The sequence below is a fragment of the Bombus pascuorum genome, chromosome 4, assembly GCF_905332965.1.
Source record: "Bombus pascuorum chromosome 4, iyBomPasc1.1, whole genome shotgun sequence".
Classification (NCBI taxonomy): Eukaryota; Metazoa; Arthropoda; class Insecta; order Hymenoptera; family Apidae; genus Bombus; species Bombus pascuorum.
Genome location: NC_083491.1, coordinates 860919 through 886228, shown reverse-complemented (window position 1 = coordinate 886228; position 25310 = coordinate 860919). Strand labels below are relative to the sequence as shown.

The following is a 25310-nucleotide window of genomic DNA, read 5'->3' as shown; positions in this document are numbered from 1 at the left end:
TCGTTGCCATTAATAGTTGCTTTGAACGAACCTTATCCAATATACAATCTCAAAAAAAAAAAAAAAAAAAAAAAAAAAACGAAAAAAAAGAAAGAAAGAATAAGAACCGGTCGCCACTGGCGACACTATCCTCGAGAACTCTATCCTCTACCGTCGTGTAATGCAATACTCTTAATCGAAATTTCCGTACATCATATACGTACAGTGCTATAATAACCATAAGTGATTACTAAAAAGATTATATAGAAATCGTAGAGTCACAACGTTGATCAAGGCATCCGATAGAATTGCCTAGTTCCACATCTCGAACCTCGTGTGCTTGTCTAGAAACACGATTCTCCATTTTGTTTCGTCATTAACGAGCCTCGTTTCGCTCCAATTCTTCTGGCTACGAACGATCTGTGAAATCATCGCCACGGTGCAATTTCGTACGGATGATCCGGCGCGATGTAATTAAGCTTCCGACAATTCGATCTCGAACAGCATCGAAAAATAATTTGCTCGTCCAGCCGGAATGGACGACAACGAAGCTGAATATTTCGCGAGGTGTTTCTTCGTTTGGGGGAGCGGGGGTTATACATATGCTTCACATCGCACGCGGATTACACTATTTATTGGATATAATGTATATAAATATAAGATTTATCCTTGGTTGTCGAACGTATTTCTCCTCATCTTCTTCGTGATTTTTCGAAGGATCAATGAGAGCAAGCTAGAAATACCTTCCAGCCTAGGGGTTGTTGCCTCTTTTCCCTTTAAAAAATCTCGATATTCTGCCGAATAATTTCAAAATTAACCTTAACCGGTCTCTTCTTGCCAAAAGTATGAAAAAATAAAGGAAAATTCGTCCGATATCGAAGGAAACTCGGCATATGGTACGTGACCAGACATCGATCCGATAGAAAATCCGCGAAAAAGCAACGAGGCACAAATGGAACGATCTATAACCACGCCAATGATATAAACGCGCGAAAGGAAGATAAAAGGTAAAAGAAATAGAAACAAGGAAAGAAGAGAACTGCATCGACGATCGATTTCAATAATACGCGTGGACGTAGATCAGGTTGTGGATCGGGTGATGGTGGGCGTGAGGATTGTGCAAGGGGGTACAGAAGGAGGTAGTGGTGATAGTGGTTGGGGATGGTGGATGATTGACAGATTGCATCGTGGAAACGGGCGACACCTGATTGGGGGGACCGGCCGGCACTTGGTACACGGTATTGGGCGCGGCCATCGGGCACCTTGAGGCCCCGGCTGCGCCGTGTTGGGCCCCATGCTGTTGTTGTTGTTGTTGTTGCTGTTGTTGTTGTTGTTGAATGTAGTTTGGTGGTAGACATACCTCGAGGCGGTCGGTACGTGGCATCTTCTGCGGCATCGCCACCGTCTGCGGCACCACGCCCAATGGGCTTCCGACTCCTGTTGGATCCGCCGGACCCATGATCGCTGGCATGATCGGACTAGGCGCAAAATACGGGCTGTACGTGTTGCCAACTTGAGGCATACCAGTCAGGTACGGATTCGTCGCCTGCGAAAACACACCCGGAAAGTATCCAGGTAACACGGATTAGAACAAACCTATCCCCACCTACGCTCCACGCGATGTCGTCATCGTATGTGCCCCGCAATTTTATTATGCTAGAGCTCTTCGCTTGTTCGACCCCCTTATCCTATCCCTGACATAAGCGCGGTACAGTAGCCCCACCCTTATTTTAGCTGTGCTATTCGTCAACAACAATTTTGTATTGTCGATATTGCGGTCAATGTGATCGAGACTTTGCGAGACGTTCGAGAGATAATTAGTATTAAAATTAAGAATCGATTTACGATTAAAAATATCCCGTAAACAGACTTTGCTTCGATCGACGAGTATTATATCTCTCCTTTTGTAAACCATCGAAGAATACGCTATTCTTTTCATCGCGGAAGAAAATTGAATTCCATCGCGAAGAACCGTGACGATGCACGGTCGATTCCACTCGTACAGAATTAAAACGAATTTAATTCATAGATTTATGTAAGAAAAAACAATTCAACTAAAGAATTATAGAAGATCAAGGAATATGAAGTTTAGTTCAAAAGTTAGTAAAATTCAGTGGCGGAGATCTTTCCGTTTCCTCAAACGTGAACGACGAGCAACGATGTAAACGATTAATCGAACGACTCGAAGCTCGAACGAGCTAACAAAAATTTTAACCAATCTAGAGGAAAATTGTAACGAGTGGAAATTAGCGAAGAAAAGAATAAGATATATGGCTCGCCAAGTCTTAATCGTTCGTTTCTTTCTCGGTGGTAACCGCTACTTTGAACGACAAGCGCGCGTTCCCATAAGAAGCGTTTGGTTTTGCAGAGAACGGGCTTCCCAGAACCGAAGGCAGGTAATTTGAAGCGCAGCCGAATGAGCTGAACGCCCGTTCCTTCTTCTTCTTCTTAAGGACCTGTGTGCTTGTATCCTTCGAACTTTCGCCGAGTTCACGCCATCACGTGGTATAGAAGCTTCCAAGGCAACCGAGGAACGCTAACCGCCGAAAAACTTTCAACTGTGCGATAATGGCCGTTGACCCGGAAAACGATTTTCGAGTTACTCTCCGGGCAAACAATAATCTATTGACGGGAAGTCAGCGTACCTCGATTATTCGCCATTTGCTCGTGTTTCTCTCGTTCTTCGGTCGATTTCCCGTATCCAACGATCTTACTCGATCAAATGACATATTACGATCTTGTATACATTTAATTACGGTCGAAACTGTTCAAAGTTATAAAGATTGCCCGATTTAAATACGAAAAAATTCTCTTCTTTTCGCATAAAATAATAATATGTATATACATCGTTTATAACTTCAGTGTAGTTCAGGTCTTAGTTACCTTGTCCTTACAAAATTTAAAAAAAAAAAAATAAAGAAAAATTTATATATTTATTTTATTTTTATATTTATTTTTTATATTTGTTTCGAAAAGGGGATGTTAAAATTTTCTATAATTAATAATTTTACAAAGAAAAAAGTTCAATCTATTATTTCTTCCTACGTGTTCCGAATAATTTTTACGTATATACATATACAACCTTGTCGAATATTCAAAAGTTCTAGAAAAAAACTACGTGCACGTTCTTGTATGGAAAAATAAGCAGATTAGAATAAGTAGATATTATGGAATTTAAACATATTTTATGGAGAACGAGAGAAACTCGGCGATTTAACTCTTTGTTGGCCGCAAAATAATTCATGCTTTCGAGGAAAACCCTCTAAAGGAAAAACTTTATCGTGACATACAGAGAAACTTCTTATATTTCGATAAAAACAAAACGAAATATTTCGTAAAGCATGCAGATCAAGTATCAATCTTAATTTACAGTGCGGCACTCTTTTAAAAACAAGTCGAAGCTTTCATACAAACGCTTACTAGACTTACAGGCACACTAACTTGCGCGACAGCGACGCCATCCTGCAAATCTGTTTCTTTCTAATTACCTTCTAATCATACGTATTAAAATTAAAGATCTTTTAACAAAATTTATATATAATAATAATTACGCTAATAAGAAAAGAAGAATATATATATATAACAGTTGGAGTAGATTTGCTTTGGAGGGTCGGCGCCGTCGCGTGCACTTTAATTAACTAAAAAATTAGTGGAAGCCAACCAAAACCAGGAGTTACCATAAAGGCGTGGGTAGCGAGAAGTTGCTGCTGGATTTGCTGTTGAAGGTGATGGTGTGGTGCCGGAGGTGCCGGTGCCTCCTGTTCACCAATGACGTAATTGGAGAACACACCAACAATCAACCACAACCACGAGAGCCACAGCGGCAAACATAGGGGACAGACAGGCAGTCATACGAGTAGTATAGGGTTCGATGTCACGTAGCAACGACTATGAATTATTATGTCATGAAATAAAGAAGTAGGTGGGCGTAATTATGATGGTTTGATTTCTTGGTGAAAATTTCCTTTAGACGCCGAGATATCATTACTGGGGAACGAAATTTTTCGTTATTCGCAACCTTTAAACGTTTCATTTTTTGCACGTGCACGCATTCGAAAGAGAGACGACTCTATTAACCCCTTGCCTTATAATATCGAGTCGTGATATACTTGTTTAACGAAGGTAGATCAAAGAAGGCAGGCTCTAACTTTAGTTTCAGATCGACCAGTATGTAAATACGTACAATTTGTCGATATACCGCATCCGATATGGCGTTGCAACATTCTTGCGGTACAGACACAGCAATGATTCGGAACACTTGTTACTCAAACGTTTTGCTTCTCAAGATTCGACGATGCGTATTTTATCTCTTGTTAACGAGTTTACGCGTTATTTAGCCGATAATCGAACATATTATTTGCGACAAACGAAAAGTTTCGTTACTCGTAAAAATTAGCAACATTCGTGTTTCAGAGTTACCCAGCAAACACGAAAACATTGTTACAGGCAAGGGATTAAACGACTGATCGTCTTTCGTAATTTACATATCTATCGCTATAATTTCTTTCTTTTTTTCAATAATTGCAATAGATTTTGTGGATTCGCCAAATGGTATGTATTATGATTAAAAAAAAAAAAAAGAGAAAAAGAAATACTTTGACGAACCAACAAAATAATCGTTTGCTCTTTTAATTTAAAATGTCGTGGTATCCGACGGCAATCTAGGAGAACTAATAATTGTAACTACGGTCTTTTCTCTATTTAGCTATTTGATTTTTCAACAAATATTGACTGTCTATCGAGAATCATGGATAAATTAAAGGAATAGGGGGTGACACTGACCAAAAACATGCGGCGTGCTAAAATTTACTCTCTGAGGTTTTATCTTTCGGTGCAATGCCCGCAAATATAAAGAACGTCGGCAAATAAGAACGACTAGGTGTGATATTCTTCAAGAACTTTAATCGATTCGTATCGTTCGAGTCTAACTTAGATATCGAAGCAAACGAAACAAGATATTCTTCGATAAAGTTAAAATTTTTTAAAATATGTATATGCTAATTTGTAAAATGTATATCTTATCGAGATATCGACAAGGATAAAATCTGCCAAAGAAATGATTTGATCGAGTATTCAGCGAGTTAAAGAATCTTCGCTTATCGTAGCAGAAATATAATTTTTGATAAGAAACTGGCAGCGGTACACCTTATCGTTAATCATTTACATGGCGTTACCTACCAAAAAGGTAATCTAGTGGTAGTCGTCGACTAACACAGACAAAACTCAAGATCTCTCGATCGTGGTAAAAAGAAAAATGTGTGGATGTGTGAACAGCAGAAGACGTGGTGCAACGATTGTGTTAAAGTTCGGACATACCACTGCTGGTACCTGACCAGGCACTAATGGTTGGGCCGGTGTAAGACCCATCTGCTGCATCAGCGCATTCTTCAGAGCTAAATGATTACGCCCGTTTATCAAAAGCTGGTCCTTCAGGTGCTGCGGTGGATGGAAATATTTGCACGGCGGTTTTTCGCGATTACATCGGCCCTGAAACAGAAATAAAACCCAATATGTTACGATCGACTCTGGACGTCGTGTCTACGGACGTGGATCGCCTTTCACGCATATATAGGCCACGTTCCGTTCGTACAAGTACAGAGAGTATCGAACGAAAGGAACAGGATTCCTTTCTATACGTATCTAATAGATATATCGGACTATAGTCGCTTTTGGCGCAGATAAAACGTTATCGTCGATAAGATTCAAGGATAGCATAGAATTAACAAGAAACGTTAACGCAGGAAATTCCTCTTCGAGCACATAAGGACTGGAGCTTGTACAAGTGGCAGAGGAGCACGATTAAACGCAATTTTAATTACAGACCCTTCTCCACCGTGAACAATATTCCCACGAAAGGTCCACGCGTGCGATAACACGACACCATTACACGCGTCGCAATGTAATCGCGCAGTAATCTTACGTGCGCACACAGCCTATCTGCAATTTGCCCGTAAGTGAAACACGCTCACGTACAAGTGGTTTATAATGCAGCTAATATCGAAAGCTCTGCCTTCCTCTCTCTAGATTTTCCGCCCTCTCGTAACTTGGGTGCCGTAGCGAGCTTTAACGTGATTTCAGGCTTCTGCGCATCGTTGCGCTGCTGTGGGAGTAAGTGGTATAATTGAAAAAAAAAAAAAAAAAAAAAAAGGAGAGGGCAATATGGTTCAAAAAGTTCCCATTAACGATTCAGAAAAATGCAGTTCTCGTAGGAAATTCGAAATATTGAAATTAGAGCGGTGTTTATGGTTCTTTAACAACAACGAAGGTAACGAAACGAACGTTGATTTACTATTTTACGATAGCGTTTCGTTCGACACGACGGATTCGAATGTAAGCTACTTTCAAGCCAGGTTACATCTCGACAACCATGACACGGAAGTTTGCGTGAAAGTCAGAGATGGATAAGCAGGTCGATAGGACGTAATCCCTATTCATCGCATCGTGAAACAAGTGTCAAGACGCGTTTGTGTCAAATGAACGTACACTCGTTGAAAATGTACCCTGACGATTTTTGTCCTAAATCGTTCGTTGATTTGCGTGAAACACGCATTAGAAGCTTTTTAAGACGACCATTTTTAATTGCAAGTCCTCGATAATATCGACATGTAGTGATTATTGTCGCTAATAATGTTATTGAATTGAAAGTAATTTCGTCAAATTAGATCGGCTAAGATTATCGATCCTGTGCAGGCATCTTGACATCATTTTTTAACGACACCCTGCAGAGTTACAGGCAGAAGGGAGAAAGGAAGATTATAGAAAAGGAAGGAGCGGAGAGGACAGAAGATACGAAGAAGATCGGAGACAGAGGATCGAGGAAGAAAGAGAGAGAGAGAGAGAGTGAAGAACAAGGTCAGGCGGTGTCACGATGGTACTAATTAGACCCTAACAATATTAGTTCAGGTAAGACGTCTAGGATGGCGAAGGTGAGGCAACAGCAGCCGGTAGGCAGCCGTGCTTTCTTACGGAAATCCAGTGGCTTTCCATAATAGCAGCTTGCAAGCGTGAAACCGACCTCAGAGGGTGGGCTCGTCTGTGAAGGGATGCCTCCTCAAATATCGCCTAATTAAGCACATTCGAGGAGTTTCGAGGAATAATGTGTACCAGCCAGCGAGAAACTTTCGACCCACTGAGAACGCAATTGCCCCTTATCTCCTTCTCTCTCTACCTTGTCTCCTCTCTGCTTTTACATATAGCTGTTTCTATCTTCTATCAATGTTTCCAACTTTTCTCCTCTATCTTCTTGTTTTCTTTTCTGTATTTAGTACCACTTCGCTCTCTTCTTAATTTATCGCTTCGCTCTTTTCTTTATCTTTTTCTCTGTGTTGCTTTTTACCTTCTTTGCTATATATGCACGTATCTTTCCACTTTACCACGATTTTCATCTTTGCTCTTACCTCCTTTCGTCTCTTCCAGCCTCGCTGCGATATAAACGAACGTCGAGCGCGAAAACTATCGCCGCTAACATCAACGCGAACAAGCCGCGAGTTTTTTCATAAACGTCGAAGCGGAACTCCTTGCTCGGGACAAACTACGAGTCGAGCAGTTGTACGAACGTTGTCTAGCTTATTTGCGATGTTTCAGCGGCTTTACGATTGCAACAGAGAGCCAGAAAAATCTGATTTGCTCCTTTGGCCTCCGCCAATCATCATAGCCTATCTACACGTGCTACTTTTCGTACGATTTGTAACATCGCGCAAATCGATAGTTGACAGATTCCACTAGATTTTTGCGATCAGTCTAATATCTATTTCTATGCTTAGTTTCGCAGATCAATTATTTGCAACAGTGTTTCACAGAAGGCACTATATTGGGTTCTATGCAAAGTACTAGAACGTGAAAAACTGTGTAGATTCTATGATAGATAACTCGCTACTTTCCAATTATAGCGCAATAATAAACGTAAATCGATTCGAACACTCGAAAATGATACGCGATTGCGATGCAAATGTCGTGTTCCACTGGTGTAATAACACTTATCAAACTTTTCTGAAATATCACGCGATATACGCGTTATTCTAAAGCCACGATTAATTTCGGGACGATCTCCTGCGCTTTCTCGTAAAAGATTCCTGCTCGCAGTGGGGAACGCAATCGCGAAGAACATAATCTTCGATTGCCGCGCTGAAGCTCCTGCCAGACTCTAACATGGCGTCGGTTGAACTTAATAATAAACAGAGGAACGCATTATCATCGGGATGCAAATAACGGTAGTTTCCTTGGAATTTAAAGCGAGCGTATATTTTAGACGGTGCTAACTGGCGAGCGTAGTATTAAAGTTGATTTAAAGGGTCTACTGATAAGAAACAGCATTCTCCGGGGAACCATGCGAAACGTTCCTTCCCTCCTAATTTTAACGAAACTTTAATGATATTTAGGGGAGGAGAAGATATATGTATGTATAAATACGGCGTCACAATAAAGAGATTTAACGCTTTGCGAATTTACAGTAGTCGTCGAGAGTAGGTAAATGCCACGTAAATTCTAAAATCAATCTTTACAACGAGAAATACAAAATGTTTACTGATACCGAACGCTTTATTTATAGTAATTATTAGTTTAACCTTTTAATCAACAACGGTACGCTTCCATGGAACTAGATTAAAATACCGATTACAGAGAATTAGTAAAATTGCCAGCAAATGGAACAAACTTTCGATAATATAAATACACGAGTATATTATTATTACGCATCCGTTGCATGGCGTAACAGAAGATGGTGATTAAAGTAGATCTCGCTACGTTCACGAGCAAATTGCTGGTTACGGAAACGAGAGTACGAGGTAAGGGTAAGAAGGTGAAATCGAGGGGATGGAAAATCAACCAACCCAAATCGAAGGTTACCGACACCTCAGCTGGCATTCGTTCGTACATAAATCATCGATCCAAAGCGGGCAGGTGTACCACCAGCGAAAAATATTCCACTCGGAGGAGAGTGGTCAAGTAACTCGAACCTTCTGGCAGTTTCGACTTTCTGGCGTCACCGAGGGAGCGGCGGAGAAAGAAGACAGAGTGCGAGATGGGGTCGACTCAATTACAGTCGCTGAACGACGCGATAATTGGGATCAAGATTGATTGTCTTCCTTTCCGTTGGTCTGACCTTTCGCGAGCGAGAAAACAACTGCTGCCTGTTCTTTTCTCCGCTCCTATACCCAAGCTTGAACGTGCGAACGGTCGCGGCCCCACTCGAACAAATTGTTACCGCAACGAAAACATATGCTCGAGGGATACGCGTCGAAAGTCTCGTTGCATTTGCATTTGTTAGGAGCGCCGTGAACGTTTCTGAATTAAGTGGAATAAGAAATTGAAGAAGAAAGACTTCACGCGCGATATTTTCTATGTCAATCTTTGGAATGCGTTACTATCGGTAAAGTAACGGGGTATAAGATTTTTTATACGCTAAAATTTCTAACTTTCAACGGCGAAATTAATTTCAACGAAATTATAAACGTACTACATTATGGGAGTAAAATTGTCCGTGTCAAGTTTCGCGTTAGTTTCGTCAAATATAGAAGCAAAAGTTCTGGTATTATCTCGCATAGCAACATCGAAGACGACGATGAAAAACTGTTTTGGAGAGGGTAACTAATATTTTTACCACACGTTGCTCTGTTATCACCGTTTAAGATGGTGGATGCGTTTAATCGAACGAATAGCGAATCAAAGGCGGGATTTGTGGTTAAAAAGTACGAAATACAGGCGAAATGCCTGCAGCGATAGTTAATTTTAATTTAGGTTGTGCGAGGGGATTTGTTTGCACGGGCCAGGCGAGAGTATAGATATAGATATAAAAGCTTGACGGGAAGAAACTAAAGTATGAATATAAAAAATACGAGTGAAAATATTTGCAAGTTGGGAAACTTTGTATACTCGATTCTTACAACCCCGCAATCGTCCCAAAAAGACAAACGAAATCAAATATTTTTCTCTGGAAATCTTCCTGAAAGCGTCAAAAAGGATCCCGACCAAACATACCCTGCCAACAGTCTTAAAAAACGAGAGGGAAGAAAGTAGACGGAGCGGTAAGACGACAAACAAGTGAGAAATGTAGAAAAACGAAGAAAGGGAGAGAGAGATAAAGGGAGCGGAAGGGGTGGTAGGGGATGCTCGCTTCATGGTTGCAGAAGGTCGACGTCGAGCAACCTTTTTCACCTCGATAAAGCCTTGTCGTCGTAGGTGGCCGACGAACACGATCCTTCAGACTCCGGGCTAACCCCGCTTTATAACCTCTCACCCGTCTTCCCTTCGCCTCTGATGCGCTTCACGTCTCGCGAGGGTGGAGTCACACGCCGAAAGCGGAAGATCGGTTGTCGTTGAAAGAGCAAAAGCGTCATAGACAGGATGATAGAGAGTAACTGGCACATCGAACGGGTCTGGAAGAGGCGTTCGCAGCGACGAAACGAAGAAGCGAAAGAGAATAAAGATACGAGAAAGAAGAAGAGCAAGAGGTAGAAGGAGAAGAAGAAGCGGATGAAGGGGAAAGGGGGGAAGGAGGTGGAAGAGGCGCAGTGTGGTAGAGAGGAAATGGGAGAGACGTAGGAAAGCACGGAGGAGCGCTGCAAGGGCTGCAAGGCCGGGTGGCCAAGATTACTAGGATTTGCGCGTAGATTTGCATATCGATTTTCCTGTGCAACGGTGTCGTATGACGGCAAGCGGCGCGCGATTTCCCTTAATTTCGTCGAGGGAACTAGCTACGACATTAGCCTCGTGGCTACGTTTAAACACGCTTGTTTCACACCGATATTGCTTGCCAAAATTTCTTCCTCTTTCTCTCTCTCTCTCTCCCTCCCTACATACGTATATACGTGTATTTGGTTCACCGAGTACGCGTTTCTCTGTTCGTTGACGCTCATAAAAGTGTTAACCCTGTTAACTGCTGTAACAATCCTATAAATCGTATTTGCATCGCAAAGTGCAAGTATCGGGCATTCGGATGGAATTAGGTTAATCGATGGGTATTGTAAGTTGAGAGACGTAGCACGTACGATATGTCTGTAACTATGGCGTGTTTCTATAATTTTTCACTCGTAAGTGAATTCGTTAGAATCGGTCGCTTTCGCATAATTTATCATATAATCGCAGCTGATCGTTTTCGCGCGAAATAAGAATAACTAAAGGCGTTATTATTTTACACGATTATTGGATACCGGCATACGTAATCGCGTTTTCTCGCATCGAGAAATAATTTATAAAAACACGGATAAACGTGTAAAAGATACAACGACGTAATAAAGCAATCCAATTAATTTTAACAAAGGCCGTTTAATTATGAAACGATACGATGCTTACGTGTGATCATTCTTGTTACTTCGATTAGCTCTTAGCTAAAGTAACTTTCCAAGTTCCAGCGTTGTATATGTAATTTTTCTACAATTCTTTATAATCATACAAGATACGATTATACAATTCGATTTTGTTTTTCGTTGTACGATATATTATTATATTTACGTCAAAAGTATTTACTCGTTTTGATTACGAACAATCAAGAGGGCCACGTCCAGTCAAAATAATAAAATTAATTAAATTACACTCGTTGAGAAACTCGAAGCATCTAGGCATTAATGAAATTAAATCTTTAGAATATCGTAAAAGTTGGATCGTTCGAGCTTCGAAGAGTGGAAAACGGCGGCGCGACGCGACGTCTAAATAAATTGACGAGCCGTATAAAAATTGCGAAAAGAATGCACGTTGTTCGATTGGAATCGAAAACTCGGCGAGAAGGGTGCGCGTTTCGGTTTAATTTTTCAGTAGTAGAGAAAAATGACCGGACGTCGAAGAAAATCTGGGACATTAGTCCCACGGCTGCGTTAAATGCGATCCGTTACGCGACGATACTATTTTTCATCTTGTCCCCCGAAATTACCATAGGGAACTCGGCAGAGCGGTAGTAAGGAGAAATCAGCGATGGCCAAGATTTATCACAGTATTTAAATTCGTTACGTGAGAAATTTTCGAACAGTACTTCTCATTCCGATATCCGAAAGGAATTCTCCGATCGATGATATTGTTGAGATATAGTTGAATATCACCGAGTAATATTTTCCGTACATACCCACATGCTATATTTATTTTTATTTTATTTTTTTTTCTCCACCAATAAGGTATAACACTTTACCAAATGTCCATAAGGACAAATTGTAAAATAACCAAAATAAAATAAAAAAAACATAAAAGATATAACTTAGAAAAAACGAAGCTGAAATCCCGCTGGGGGTAGCCACCCACATGCTATATTTTTATTAACGACACGTTGCACGGAATCTAATCAAGTATGATTACAATTTTAAAAGATCTGCATATTCTTCAAAATATTCGGGATTTTGGTTAAGTGTCGATCTCCTTTTAGTTGGTTCAGTCTTTGTTTTCGTAAGATAAAAATATCGTGTTTTGTAACGATACTCAAATTTCACAACTGTTATGTATACGCCAGTTATGGAAGGATTCAAAGGTTCCATCGAACAGCTATATTTGATATTTTTTCAAGGATATAAGGGAGATTCGTTAAGAAACCACAGCAGGACGTAAACACGATATACGAGAGAATCGTATTAGCCGATATGAGATGAGATTCGAAAGTACGCGGAGTTGCGTAATGAGGAAGGGTCGATGGAAAGGAAAAAGGAAGAAAAAAGTTTCCTCGTTTATCCTTAAATTTCGAGCGATCGTAGATTCGAGCTAGCTAGCTGGTACGTACATATACATAAATACATAAATACATACAGATGCCACGACGTTGATCAGGGAACAACGTCATGTTTTTCCCCTAAGTAATCCAGATAACAAAGTTCCTCTCAATCTGGCCTATCATCGCGCCAATATCCGCTGGCTGCGTCCCGTGCCGCCATCTCGATATTTCCTTCGGCAAAAGAGGCTCCGTTGTTGATCGCATTACTTGCTCCCGAGAAAGGATATTGCGAAATAGAGAGCCTTTTCGTTAGCCCTTACCTTGTATACGATTAATTCTCTCTACGTGTACGAAATTAACGCTGTCTCACGAAGGTCGATACAACGCCCCTTTCTACCCTTTTGTCACACCCTTTCTTTTTTAACGGTAATGTCTAGTTAAAGCATACGCTTTTCTCAAAGATGAGACTTTTATCCTCTTTCGGGAATTTTTATTACAAATATATATGCGTGGGAGCATGCAAAAAATTCTAAAATCAAAAAAGAGCAGATATAATTTGGCACAAGTATCACTAATTATTCGAATAACCATTCTTTGGTAAATTCGACCGATTCTCCCTCCGTTCGTAAAAACAACCCATAAATCCGAACGATTCGGCCGATTCCTCTTTGACGAAACGCACCCTGCGATTAACCGAAAATTACTGGAGAAACTTCTGCCACGAAACGAATAGCAATGGACGAACACCTTGGATCTCGGGCAAACGGAGAAACAAGAGCGCAACGCGAAGAAACTTTTTACAGGATTTCGCAACGATGGACAGGCAACAGCTGGATGCCTATACGCTTTCGCAAAGAGCGGCGGGAATGACGGGATAAAGTGGTCGACGAGGGACAAGGGGAGTTTCGGGCCGAGTTTCATACGTTTCCGGGCGAGTTTGTCACGCTCTGCTCCTAGAATTGTGGCTACAACTACCGACAAGCTCCTCTCTCTTTCTCTTTCTCTCTCTCTATCTTGTCCAACTACTCACACCCTTTCTTCTTGCTCGTTCTTCCTGGCCAGCCTTCCGTATCCCCGTTTCTGTCTTCGTCTCTAAAGCTTCTCACGAACGCGGAGTTTTAGCTAAGACGAGCCGGCTGGTTAATTCGAAAAGTGCCGGCACACTACGTGCGTTCCTCCACGTGTACAACCTTCTCCTCGTGTTGGTCGTCTTAGAAAAGCTCCCTGACGCTGGTGGAAAGCCAGGCCAAATGACATCAGGGGTCCCGTTTCATTACGTCGAGAACGTGAAAGCCCAGCTGAGTCAGTGGCTATATACCCTTGGTGTAAAGGGAATTCCGTTATTTCCCTTTTTTTGCCCTTTTTTCTTTTTCTTTCTCCTCTTTTCTCCTTTCGCTAGCTGCTAAAGATATTTCTCGGAACCACAAAGCGTTCTTTACCTCTTACCGTTTGCTTGACCGTTCGTTTAGACACACGCAAGGGTCGCTAAATTATAAAAGTACTTCAGATTGTATATCAATACGCGATCTCTTTCGAACAAGAAAGAAGAGTCTTTAATTACAACGCACGGTTCCATTTTTTCTTGAAACTAAAATAGAATCTTCGAGTAAACGGCTAACTTAACTTAATCGTCAAATAACTTGGTGGTATTTTAAGTCAATTACAAACATACGCCCACGATGATACAATCGCTGTTATAATTCGTCGTCGCTTGTAAAAAAAGAAAAGGAGAAAAAGGCACGTTGACTGCTTCGAATCGATTGAATTTTTCGTCGCGAAAGTTCCACGAACTTTGAAGCGAACGATAGCCGGCTAACAATATCCGCAGAACACGGCGAATAAACGAGAATTCGCTGTCTACCGCTTCACCAGCAGCGTCGATATAATTCCTTCAACTTTCTGCTTGACGAAACTACTTCTCAATGACGAACAACAGCAGCGGATCGTTCTGTATGGGAAGCTCGGTTCGTAGGATGAGGTTAAATGACCAATACTTCTCCGAAGCATTTCTATCCAATTGTTCGTCGCAGTTATCCACCTGAAATTCTCTTCCCTCTTTCATTTGTCGCTAAACTTTCCTTGAAAAATGTAAAAAGATGCAATTTCCTCGAGTCGATAGCAATTGAATTTACTTGTGTTCCTTGTTTAAATAGGGATGCCTGTATCTTTACTTGTATTTATTTTATAGCTTGTATATTATTTGTATGAAACTTAAAATTCAATTTTTCGAATCTCCATTTATCACAAATCGTTCAGTTCCCTTGTATAAAGCCTTGGATTAGTCCTATTAGCCGTTAATTGCTGAAAAACGTTCCACGTATTTTATCTCTTGTTGAACAACTGTTGACACGAGGGGCAGTGTATTATCGGCACGTACAACGATCCATTCAAGAGCTCTTAATGAGACGACGAACAAATGAAAATTATTAGCGATAAACAAATTGAATCGCGAATGGTGACGAGTGGGAACAAGGTTTAAATTGAAGCAAAAATCACTCTCTTCCACCCTCTCTCTCTTTATGTCTCTGTCTCTCTCTTTCTCGTTGTACAAAAGCAAGTGGATCCATTCAAATCTCTACAATAACGACAGCAACAATAACAACAAGTCCCTGCGAAACGTCGATCTTTGACGATGACGCGATAAATCCAGCGGTAAATAAAGCAAATGGATACGCGAAAGCAAACATTAATTGAACGCGAAAACGATTTGCATTCCTGAAATTGAAAGATAGATAGGCAAATGGCCGTAGATCGTGAAGAAACGGACAAGTGGTTGAGGAATCGTTGTCTGCCCGTTTTGCTATCGATATATGTAATACGTACAATAAAGCGAATCTGCAATTCATGTTACGACAAAAAAGAACGTTTCATGGATCGATCGCGGCTAAGAGAGACAGACAGACAGAGAGAGAGAGAGAGAGAGAGGGGAGGAGGAGGAAAATGCGACGATTTATCAAGCACTCCGTTAGTTACATAGTGACTCGTCGTCTATTCGTTTGAATAGAAGTAATGCGATCGCTCATTTGGATCGCGTCTTTCGTCGTTTTTCCGACAGAATTAAAAAAATTAAACGACGTTGATCGAGAATCGAAAAATGGCAGTAGCGTCTCTGTGTTCGATAACGGGATAATAATCGTTAGAAGAGCGTATAGAGTTAGTTAGGAGGGGAAAAAGGAAATGTTCTTATTATTATTTTGTCTCGTTAAATCGAGCAAAGATTCGGACAAACGTAACTGCTGTTATTAGAAAATTTGTCTTACTTCGAGTTAATCGGATATTCTACATCTTCGTCGAAACACACGCTGCGCTGCATTAGCTCGTGATATATCGCGTAAATTATTCCAGCCTTTCCACCGTTTGGATATTTGCTCTCGGAATACAAGAGTCCCCATCGTTTCCGCCTCGACTCGATACACCGAGCCGAGAATTATTCGGCATCGAAATGAGATTCGGCTCGTGGCACAGCACGCGCGACGTTCCGACTTCGACCAGCCCCGAATCTCGAGGAACGTCGTGCAACTGGAGCGAAACGTGGGCGCGAACGTCGTCGTTGCGAAAGATCGTGGAATGAAATCTTGGCTATGGCGAAATTTCCAGATATCATATCCTCGCGTAAGAGGGGTTGCCGCGGTTACGTGCCCGCAATATGCAAAAACAGATTTCCCGGTGTCTGAAACTTCCATCCCGGAAGCCGTGGAGGTGCAAGGAGCCGGCATTGGTGGTTCGTTCGTTTTAACAGGAACGCGACAGGATAACAGCGTGGAATTATTAACGGCACGGTTGCAAGGACGCGACACTTTCCAACTAAATTAGAGGAACAAGTTGGCCAAGCGCGTCTCTCATTATCCTGACAAATTTCGCGTCTCCGCCGCTCCGCCACCGAAGCAAGGGGGCAAGGAGAACAGTCCCGTAAAGGTGACTCCGCTCCTCCGCACGTTACATATTAATGCGTAAAAGTTAATTCAGATGCTGGCGATCATTTATGTAGATCACGAACTATATTAGTCTAGCCTATATAAGATCGTCTGATATCAGGTCTATCTCTCTACTCCGCCTCCGCATCGAATCTGCAAATTTCTTAACCACGTTTACTCTATCCGAGGTTCGTGTCATCACGTGCAAAACGCGAATTATTCGTCCGCGAATTATAAGATGGAGAAGGATTTTGACGCTACTGAGGAAACGTGTTTGACAGCTTTCGAAAAGTTTATGACGAGGAAACATAGCCAGCTAAGACTAGTCGACATTTTTTAACGTTTCTCATCTTTCGTCGTATCGCAATTTGTAAGCAATTTTGTATTAAATTTAAGTTCCCGTCTTTAAAGAAATCTGAAAATTCTACGATATTACAAAGTTTTCATAAAAATGTTCGCTTTTTCCCTGGCCGTAAACGAACGGAATGAAAAAGGCATCGGAGGGCAAACACGGTTGGTAGCTTTAATCTGGAAAACATCGAAGAAGTCACGCCCGTATCGTAAACCCGACCCGCGACAGTGTGGTGAACGGAAACAGCGCGTGTGCGCGATTACACGTGATTCTGAAATACGGCCGAACGCGAGAAATTTATGTGCGGAAGGCCAATCCGTATTTCACGCCGATCGGAGAACTATGAGGCATTAAAGCGACTTCGTGGATAAAAAGTAAAGAAAAAAAAAAAAAAAAAAAAAAAAAGAAGGAAAGAATAAGAGAAGGAACGTAACTAAACGACGATGGTATAAGTAACGTTGGAAGTACTGGTTTTCGAATTAACGTGCGGTTAAGCGCTCGGTTAATTCGAAGATAGATATTTAAAGATAGATTAGTTAATCAGTCAGAGAAGTACAAATATATATTGGCGGAATTTTGCGAATTGAAACGACATAACCACGACTATAGCATAAATAAAGTAATCACCTCTTAGATAATTTTGTCTGGAATATTAATTTATCCAAAGACTCGTCACGCGTAAAAAGTTCTGCGTCGCAACACAAACTAACCAGCAGAAGAAGTATAAAGTGGAGAGAGTAGAAAAATAGAAAAGCCGGAAATAAAAATTGAGAAAGGCGATGGAAAACGTCGTGACAGATTTCGATTGTCGGGGAGCGGAATGCGTGGCGATAGATGAAAAGGGCTTCTGGTAACAACGAGTTGTGGAATATCGGCATGACGGCTTCGCATACACGTGAATGCGCCTTACCATGAAAGGATATGACAGATCAATGCCGAAGCCGGCGAATAAACTCGCGGATAACGTAAATCAGGTATTTCAAGCAGCGGCACACTACGTACGTCAACTGCTGAAAACATCTGATTGTAAATACTAATTAACCGCGCGAACTAGCTTTGATGGACAGGTAGCGGTCGCGTAATTGCGCTAGGAACGTCATCGAACGAAACGCCGATGGTACACGTGCGAAAATTGCGTATGGAAACGTACACGATGTTTTACACCTATTCGTGGTCGCGATTAGAACGAAATTCGATATCTCGAATTTAACCACTTGTGCCTACTCGCTGCTCGTGTCCCCTCCCCGCCCCATTTTCTTCCTTTCTTCTCGATGCTTTATCATGACCGACGTCCGATGCAAATACTCGACATGTCACTGAAGCGTATCCGAAGTTCTTAACGTCACAGCTTTCTTATTGTCAAATATCGGTCGACGTTCTCTACACCTCGCTTCGAGAAGGAAAAATGGATTTCTACGAAAGCTTCAACGTTTATATCTCGCGCGGAACATTCTCTGTGAAGGTTCATTAGCCGAATTCCAAGGATCATCGGCGATCTGCCGTCATCGATCCGAGGGACAGATTAAATTCCAATTTTGAGGCGAACGACGAAACACACGCGGATCCATTTTCCCTATCTAGATCCGGTGGAAAACGGACATGGGAATAATTATGCGGGAAAGCGCGCGTCCAACCGTTCTCCTTCCCTCTCCATCAATCCTCTTCTATTCCGAATCTCAATGACCCGTTCGAAATGGAAGGGAAATTCACCGCGTGCCACGCGTCTTTCAGCCGATCTTCAACTATATACAACACTGGGTACCGTGATTGTCGTCGGATCGACGATTTAACAAGACATTTCTCCGAGTGTGAGTTATCGTTTAATGAACGCCGCTTCGACTTCGGGACGTTGAAGCACCCTAGAGTCTAGTGCAGCGTGCGGGCCTGGCTTTGCCACTCCAGGTTCTAAGGGCTGCCAACCCCCCTGATTCTCTGTCTGTCTATCTTTCTCTCTCTCTCTCTCTCTCTCTCTCTCCTACCTCGCCTAACTCTCTCTATCGTCTTTCTCCTTCTACACGCGTTACTGCTCCCTTTCGTGAGCTCGTATCAGGACCTCGACGGTTAACCGGGCCTGAGAAGTCGTGATAATTTGTACAGTGGGAGAGATAGAGAGAGCAAGAAAAGAGGCTAGACGAGAATAGACAGAGATGGACGAAGGAAGAGAAATTTGAGTTCTTAGCGTTTGATTCGTCAGCACAATTAAACGAATTAATAGGCGTCGCTTGGCTCGTTCAACCACCCCTACTCAGGACCGAGGAGACTCTCTTCTCTTTCTCTTTCTCTTTCTCTTGTTTTCCGTCCCTCTTAATCTCCTCGACACTGCCGATTTCAATCCCCGCCACTTCATCTCCGTCGTCTCTTCCACTACAACCAGGATAACAATCAAAGTTTGCTTGGAAATGTACCGATTTCCGCCCGCCGCAAATGGCCATCCAGCTAACCAAAAAACTTGACGCGAATTCCTCTATTCTTCGCTCGAGGACCACGAGGATCGATCATTTTTAAATACTATATCAGCGAATTCGTCGTTTTTGTAAAATTTCGCTAACGTCGTTAGCTCGATCCTAACGGTACGAAATCAAAAACATCGTAGACTGAAATATGTACCTGCACGTAGATTAACGAAATACATACATTGATACCCTTTTTCGACCTTTCCTCTAGGATCAAAGGAAGATGTTAGACCTCGGGTACAAAGAAAGGAAAAAAGAAGCCTCCGGTGCGACGCGGCGTCATCAAGAATTCTTTTTCGCACTCGCGATGCGCCGGGAATTTAGACGCAAAGGCAGGCGGAAGTCCGTCCTTTATAGAATAACAATTTAGCGAATTAGGAGGTTCAAAGAAGGCGGCGTGGCGGCTGTGCGCTGATCCTCGTGGGAAGGAAGAGTCTAGCTTCTTCGCGAAGCGGTAAATCAACCAGCGCGAGGAAAGAAAGTAACATATAACGAATACGTATAACGAAAGAACAAAGGGAGAAGATAAGAACGAGAACACTTTTCCATTCGTACACTCCTTAAAACGGAGTAGCTTTTCTGAAATTGGGCGCGTCAACCTATTTCGATGAAATTTTATATAAACACATTGAATCCTTTTTTTTGCGATTCTGACCGATTGCACCTTTTAAATAAATTTTCTTACTCATCTGATAAATTAATTCTTCAAACTTCTCGCAAAAAATCAAGCCGTCTGATCGAATTTTTAAAAGGTTATTCTGTTTCAAAGTGTGTAGGAATACTTTTTACAGTTGCTGTATATCTCCGTACAAAAGTACGAGGACACTAGCTCGTTTGCGACAAATGTTTAAAAAAGGTTATGAAACTATTGACGAATTTCACCGAATTACTACCAAGTCTATTACTACAGATTAAATTTCGTCGCTGATTCACTTCGGCTAGATATCTTTATATTTTATCTTTCGCAGTGTCTGCTTATAAGTAAAAATTAAAAGTTATAAAATCCGATGACCTAGAGGATAACCGTGTCCGTGAAACACAATCGGCTGGACTCCGATTTAATTATAGCCAGTCGTTTCGAAGAACATTCTCCGATGAAACATTCAAAATTAATTAAAAGATCGAATGGAAATTTTAAAAAAGAAGCAAAAGATTTCATGTTAACGATTTACATTTCAAAGCGTAACGTGATTGAAAATAGCTCACGGCCTCGTACTTTTGAGCTAGGATATACGTAAGAATAAAGCAAGAAAGGATTCAAAGGCGTAGAAAATTTCCCGAGCTCCAAGCGATAGAAAAAGGAAACGTTAAACCTCGCGATGTTTTCTCTGCGTCTCTTCGTCCTTTTTTGCCTCTTGCCAAGGTCTTAGCCTCTCTATTTCCGTCTTTTTCTCCTTCTCCAAACCAAGCTCTTCGTCGCGCTAAGAGTTTTGCCCAACATCAAAGGGTTTCGTGACTTCGTCTACGCGCCGTATAAAACAGACACGATCCACCAAAGGCAAACCGCTAAGCCCTGGGTCACGAAAAGTCCTGATTGCAATCGGTCTCGATCGATAATTATCTACTGAGATCTTGCCTTTTGGCCGTGGAACACGAATTTATCCCTCCGTGCTGGTGTGCAATTTTCAATTTTCATTTTCGAAGGAAGTTTCTGAGCGGAGGTGACGCGAGATTATTGAACAACGAAAGACGAGGACACGTAGGAGTAGAAAGAAAGAAGGCGAGGACGCTTGGAAGATAGCGCTAGCACAAGAATCGAGCTACATCGTTGCTCGTAAGTGTGTATACAGACGCTTTGAAATTGATTTGCATTTTCTTTTTGTAAAATCATTTTTAACACGCTGGTTATTCGTTATTAAAGAATTTAACAATAGCGTATACGCTTCCGTTCTTTTGCACGGGGTGCCGATATAACCAACGACAGACCGGTAAAATACACGATAACTTTTTAACAACGATCTCGATTCGATCGATGGACACGAAAAGTCCTGATTGCAATCGGTCTCGATCGATAATTATCTACTGAGATCTTGCCTTTTGGCCGTGGTACACGAATTTATCCCTCCGTGCTGGTGTGCAATTTTCAATTTTCATTTTCGAAGAAAGTTTCTGAGCGGAGGTGACGCGAGATTATTGAACAACGAAAGACGAGGGCACGTAGGAGTAGAAAGAAAGAAGGCGACGACGCTTGGAAGATAGCGCTAGCACAAGAATCGAGCTACATCGTTGCTCGTAAGTGTGTATACAGACGCTTTGAAATTGATTTGCATTTTCTTTTTGTAAAATCATTTTTAACACGCTGGTTATTCGTTATTAAAGAATTTAACAATAGCGCTTCCATTCTTTTGCACGGGGTGCGGATATAACCAACGACAGACCGGTAAAATACACGATAACTTTTTAACGACGATCTCGATTCGATCGATGGACACGAAAAGTCCTGATTGCAATCGGTCTCGATCGATAATTATCTACTGAGATCTTGCCTGTTGGCCGTGGAACACGAATTTATCCTCCGTGCTGGTGTGCAATTTTCAATTTTCATTTTCGAAGGAAGTTTCTGAGCGGAGGTGACGCGAGATTATTGAACAACGAAAGACGAGCGCACGTAGGAGTAGAAAGAAAGAAGGCGAGGACGCTTGGAAGATAGCGCTAGCACAAGAATCGAACTACATCGTTGCTCGTAAGTGTGTATACAGACGCTTTGAAATTGATTTGCATTTTCTTTTTGTAAAATCATTTTTAACACGCTGGTTACTCATTATTAAAGAATTTAACAATAGCGTATACGCTTCCATTCTTTTGCACGGGGTGCGGATATAACCAACGACAGACCGGTAAAATACACGATAACTTTTTAACAATGATCTCGATTCGATCGATGGACACGAATGTCCCGCATTCTCCTTGCCAATGGAATTTTTAACGTTCTCCGCGTGTCGAATTTTTGTCGTGATAGATTTTTCCGACAATTTTCCAATTTTCATTCGTATCGAGGAATAAATCGTGCCGCTAACGAAACGATAAATAATAATAGTAGTAATAAAAATGAAGTTGGCGGGCTTTTAGCGCCTCGAATGAAAATAAAGCAACCCCGTGTAATTCCGTTTCCATTATCGCAGCCATCGTTTCAAGCATATTCCCGGGGCAGCGGTCCGACAAAACAAATTTCGAAATCTGCTGGATCCGCGCCGTGTTGCCGGTGTTCATGAACGCATTATACACGTTTCGATGGGCTCATATCGCATGCACGCTACATTGATTTAATCCTCGATTCTATCGAGGCGACGTGAGCCGCGTACCAGTCTGCGTAAAAAAGCAATCGGAGGGACGATGTTCATCATCTACTTTCGATCTGGATTATCGGCTGAGCGTAACGGATGAGGCGAGCATCCGAATCGCGTTACCTAAGTATCTAAGAACCACGATTTTCTATCGCGACTAAACCAATTTTCCACTTGTGATCTTTTAATAATTTTTAAATAATTCTTCGATCATAAGATGTTCGATAATAAAATTCTTAATTCTCGAGATAAATCGCTCGGCGACTCTTGGGTCACTGCAGAAGAAATTTGGAGAAAGCATCCTGCGTATAGAAATTTCTTTTCCTTCGTACGATATTTAATTTCCCTCCGTAAGAATCCACAAAGGGACAAAAAATACAGCGAAAGCTTCTTCTCGTACGACGAATGCAGCGTGTTCGCTAACCTAATCAGTGCGATTTATTCTGGCTAATAAAACCAAAAATGACCTTGGATAACAAGGTGGCCCTTAGCGTGTTAGCCGAAGAAGGTCTCCATAAAGCAGTCTCTTTCTCCTTCCTTTCTTTCCCCGCTCGTGTCTATCACGAGGAATCATTCTCCGAGGACAACCCTATATTCGTCTATTTGCTAAGAAAAAGTTTGCGTCCCTGCTGGCTGTTCCTGGTCCCCAGGGACTACTCTGATTTTCTTAGATATTTTACCTCTTCTTGACGTTAATTCCTTCCTCCCACGCATGGGGTACACAATGTTCTCACTGCTCAATTTCGACACAACCGTTCATTAGTTTCCCCCTTTAATTTCTTCGGTGATAATCGATATATCTCTTACGGAGTTAATTAATTTTCTACCGAATTTAGTCCGACATCGTCGAATATAAAATTGCACGTGACGTTACCTATAGCACGTTCGGGTATTGCTTTGTCAAATCTTGTGTGTATAAAGATATAATATCATAAATAAAAATATCGCAAAGGGAGAAATCAGTAGGTAGGTAGGTACTTAAGAAAGCAACGTATATACAGGTGATACAAGGTTGTCGTAAATCGTACGGTAACTAGGTATCGTAACACGTATGCACCATTTCAGGGGTGAATTCAGGACACGGAAGCTATAAATAAAAAATATTACACCGATCTTTCTTTAGAATTATAAATAGTTATTGTTTGGAAACGGTTTCTGTTGGCCGAAATTTTGCATAAGCTTTTTTAACAGCGTGTTTCTTACGAGAATGACGTAAAGTCATAAATTGTAAAACGATGCAGAAAACATCCAATAAAGGTCGTGCATCGGATATTCGTAGATAACGCGGCGTACAATCGATAAAATACGTATAGAGCGTAAGAAGACAACGAAAGAGTCGCGGTTAAATGATTCGATCGTTAAAAATGAACCAAAGGGTGTAATTATTAATGGAAATGTCGCTTTCTTATGCGGAACAACTTTTGTATCTTCGTACGTTCTGTATCTGTAATCTTTAAGCTCTTTACGAGCGAATCCGTCATTCTTTCGTTCGTTTTGAACCGTAGTTGACAGAGATAGTACGTATTTGGATTCATTAGAATATGAAAAGAAAAAAAAGAAGGAGGACGAATAAGCTACGGGTCGAAATTTTTAGATTTTAAAAATATTTCTTAGCAACGTTGGGTTTATTTTCGTGACAATTTCTTTACCGCAGATCGTATTACGCATCTAATAATTTAAAATGATAATATAAGATGGGAAATTTATAATTACTATTTTCCACGTACACAGAAGCGTATCGAACCATCGTCTTACTTCTTTTGTTACACATTTCCCGAAGGTTAGAACGTTTCGATTTACGAATGGGTTAATTCGTCGTATGGTAAAACAAATTGTTCTATTCTAATTGGAACTTGAACAATTCCCATTAAATTAATCCCGATTTCCAGATAAAGACGCAACCTGTTGTAACAAATTTACCGTAACGGAACAGTGTGATAGGACATGTACATAGTTTTGGTTTTACAAAAAAATGAATCGAATATTCACCCTTTGATATTAATTAAAATTTACGATAACATTGGCTGTACAAATGTAATTACACGCCATGGCACGTGTCTCTATATATAACTGCAAAAATTTCATTTTTCCACGTAAAACCGGTATTCAACTTGTAAAGAACGAGCTACCATGAAACGGAAAATTTGTGCAACAGGAACTAGTAGCGTGAATAATACAAATTGCACTGCAATAATAAATTTTCATCGCGATTAAGCGATTAGCAAAGGTAGTGACTGGAAATACATTGGGGCCAGGATGTTTTTTTCAAGCGTTAACGTAACGACTTGCACGTGTTCAAGCACGAGAAAGCACTCCTGTAATACAAAGTGATATATACGAAGCTTTTTATCGATAAATGAAACTTTGTTCATTTACGAGTCACACTCCGTGTATGAATATATCTATACTATATAATAATATATAATATGTACTGTAGTATCGTGGACAAAAAGGCCTAACAATATCGGGTAAACCGTAAACTTTGTCGCGAGCCGAGGTGCCGACAGGTCCATCAACGCGTCGTCGGTCATTTAGCTGAAGAGTTCCGTGGAAAAAAGGTCTACGTGACACGTGCGTGGTGAGACTAAGCCAAAGGGACGAAAGGGATGCTAAGGCGGAGAGACAAATTCACAGTCAGTGGAGAAGTCAGAGAGTGTGAATCGAGAAGCTGGATAGTGTTGCTAGCGTTGTCGAGAGAGTATG

At 41.3% G+C, this 25310-nt stretch overlaps 1 protein-coding gene across 16 annotated transcripts in view; it reads right to left on the bottom strand.

The window, feature by feature from the left end:
* LOC132906381 (protein muscleblind) overlaps nucleotides 1–25310 on the bottom strand; it is a 408430-nt gene that overhangs the window by 48104 nt on the left and 335016 nt on the right. For 11 of the 16 annotated variants that reach the window (XR_009657977.1, XM_060958516.1, XM_060958510.1 and 8 more), the window contains 3 exons: nucleotides 5296–5466; nucleotides 3657–3737; nucleotides 1340–1525 (listed from right to left, as the gene is read on the bottom strand). Coding sequence is in view for 14 of the 16 variants with exons in the window: in XM_060958510.1 (XP_060814493.1) it covers nucleotides 1340–1525; nucleotides 3657–3737; nucleotides 5296–5466 (438 nt within the window). In the remaining 2 variants the exon portion in view is untranslated. The remainder of the gene's footprint in view (nucleotides 1–1339; nucleotides 1526–3656; nucleotides 3738–5295; nucleotides 5467–25310) is intronic. The other 5 variants (XR_009657978.1, XM_060958512.1, XM_060958522.1 and 2 more) reach the window with 2 other exon arrangements.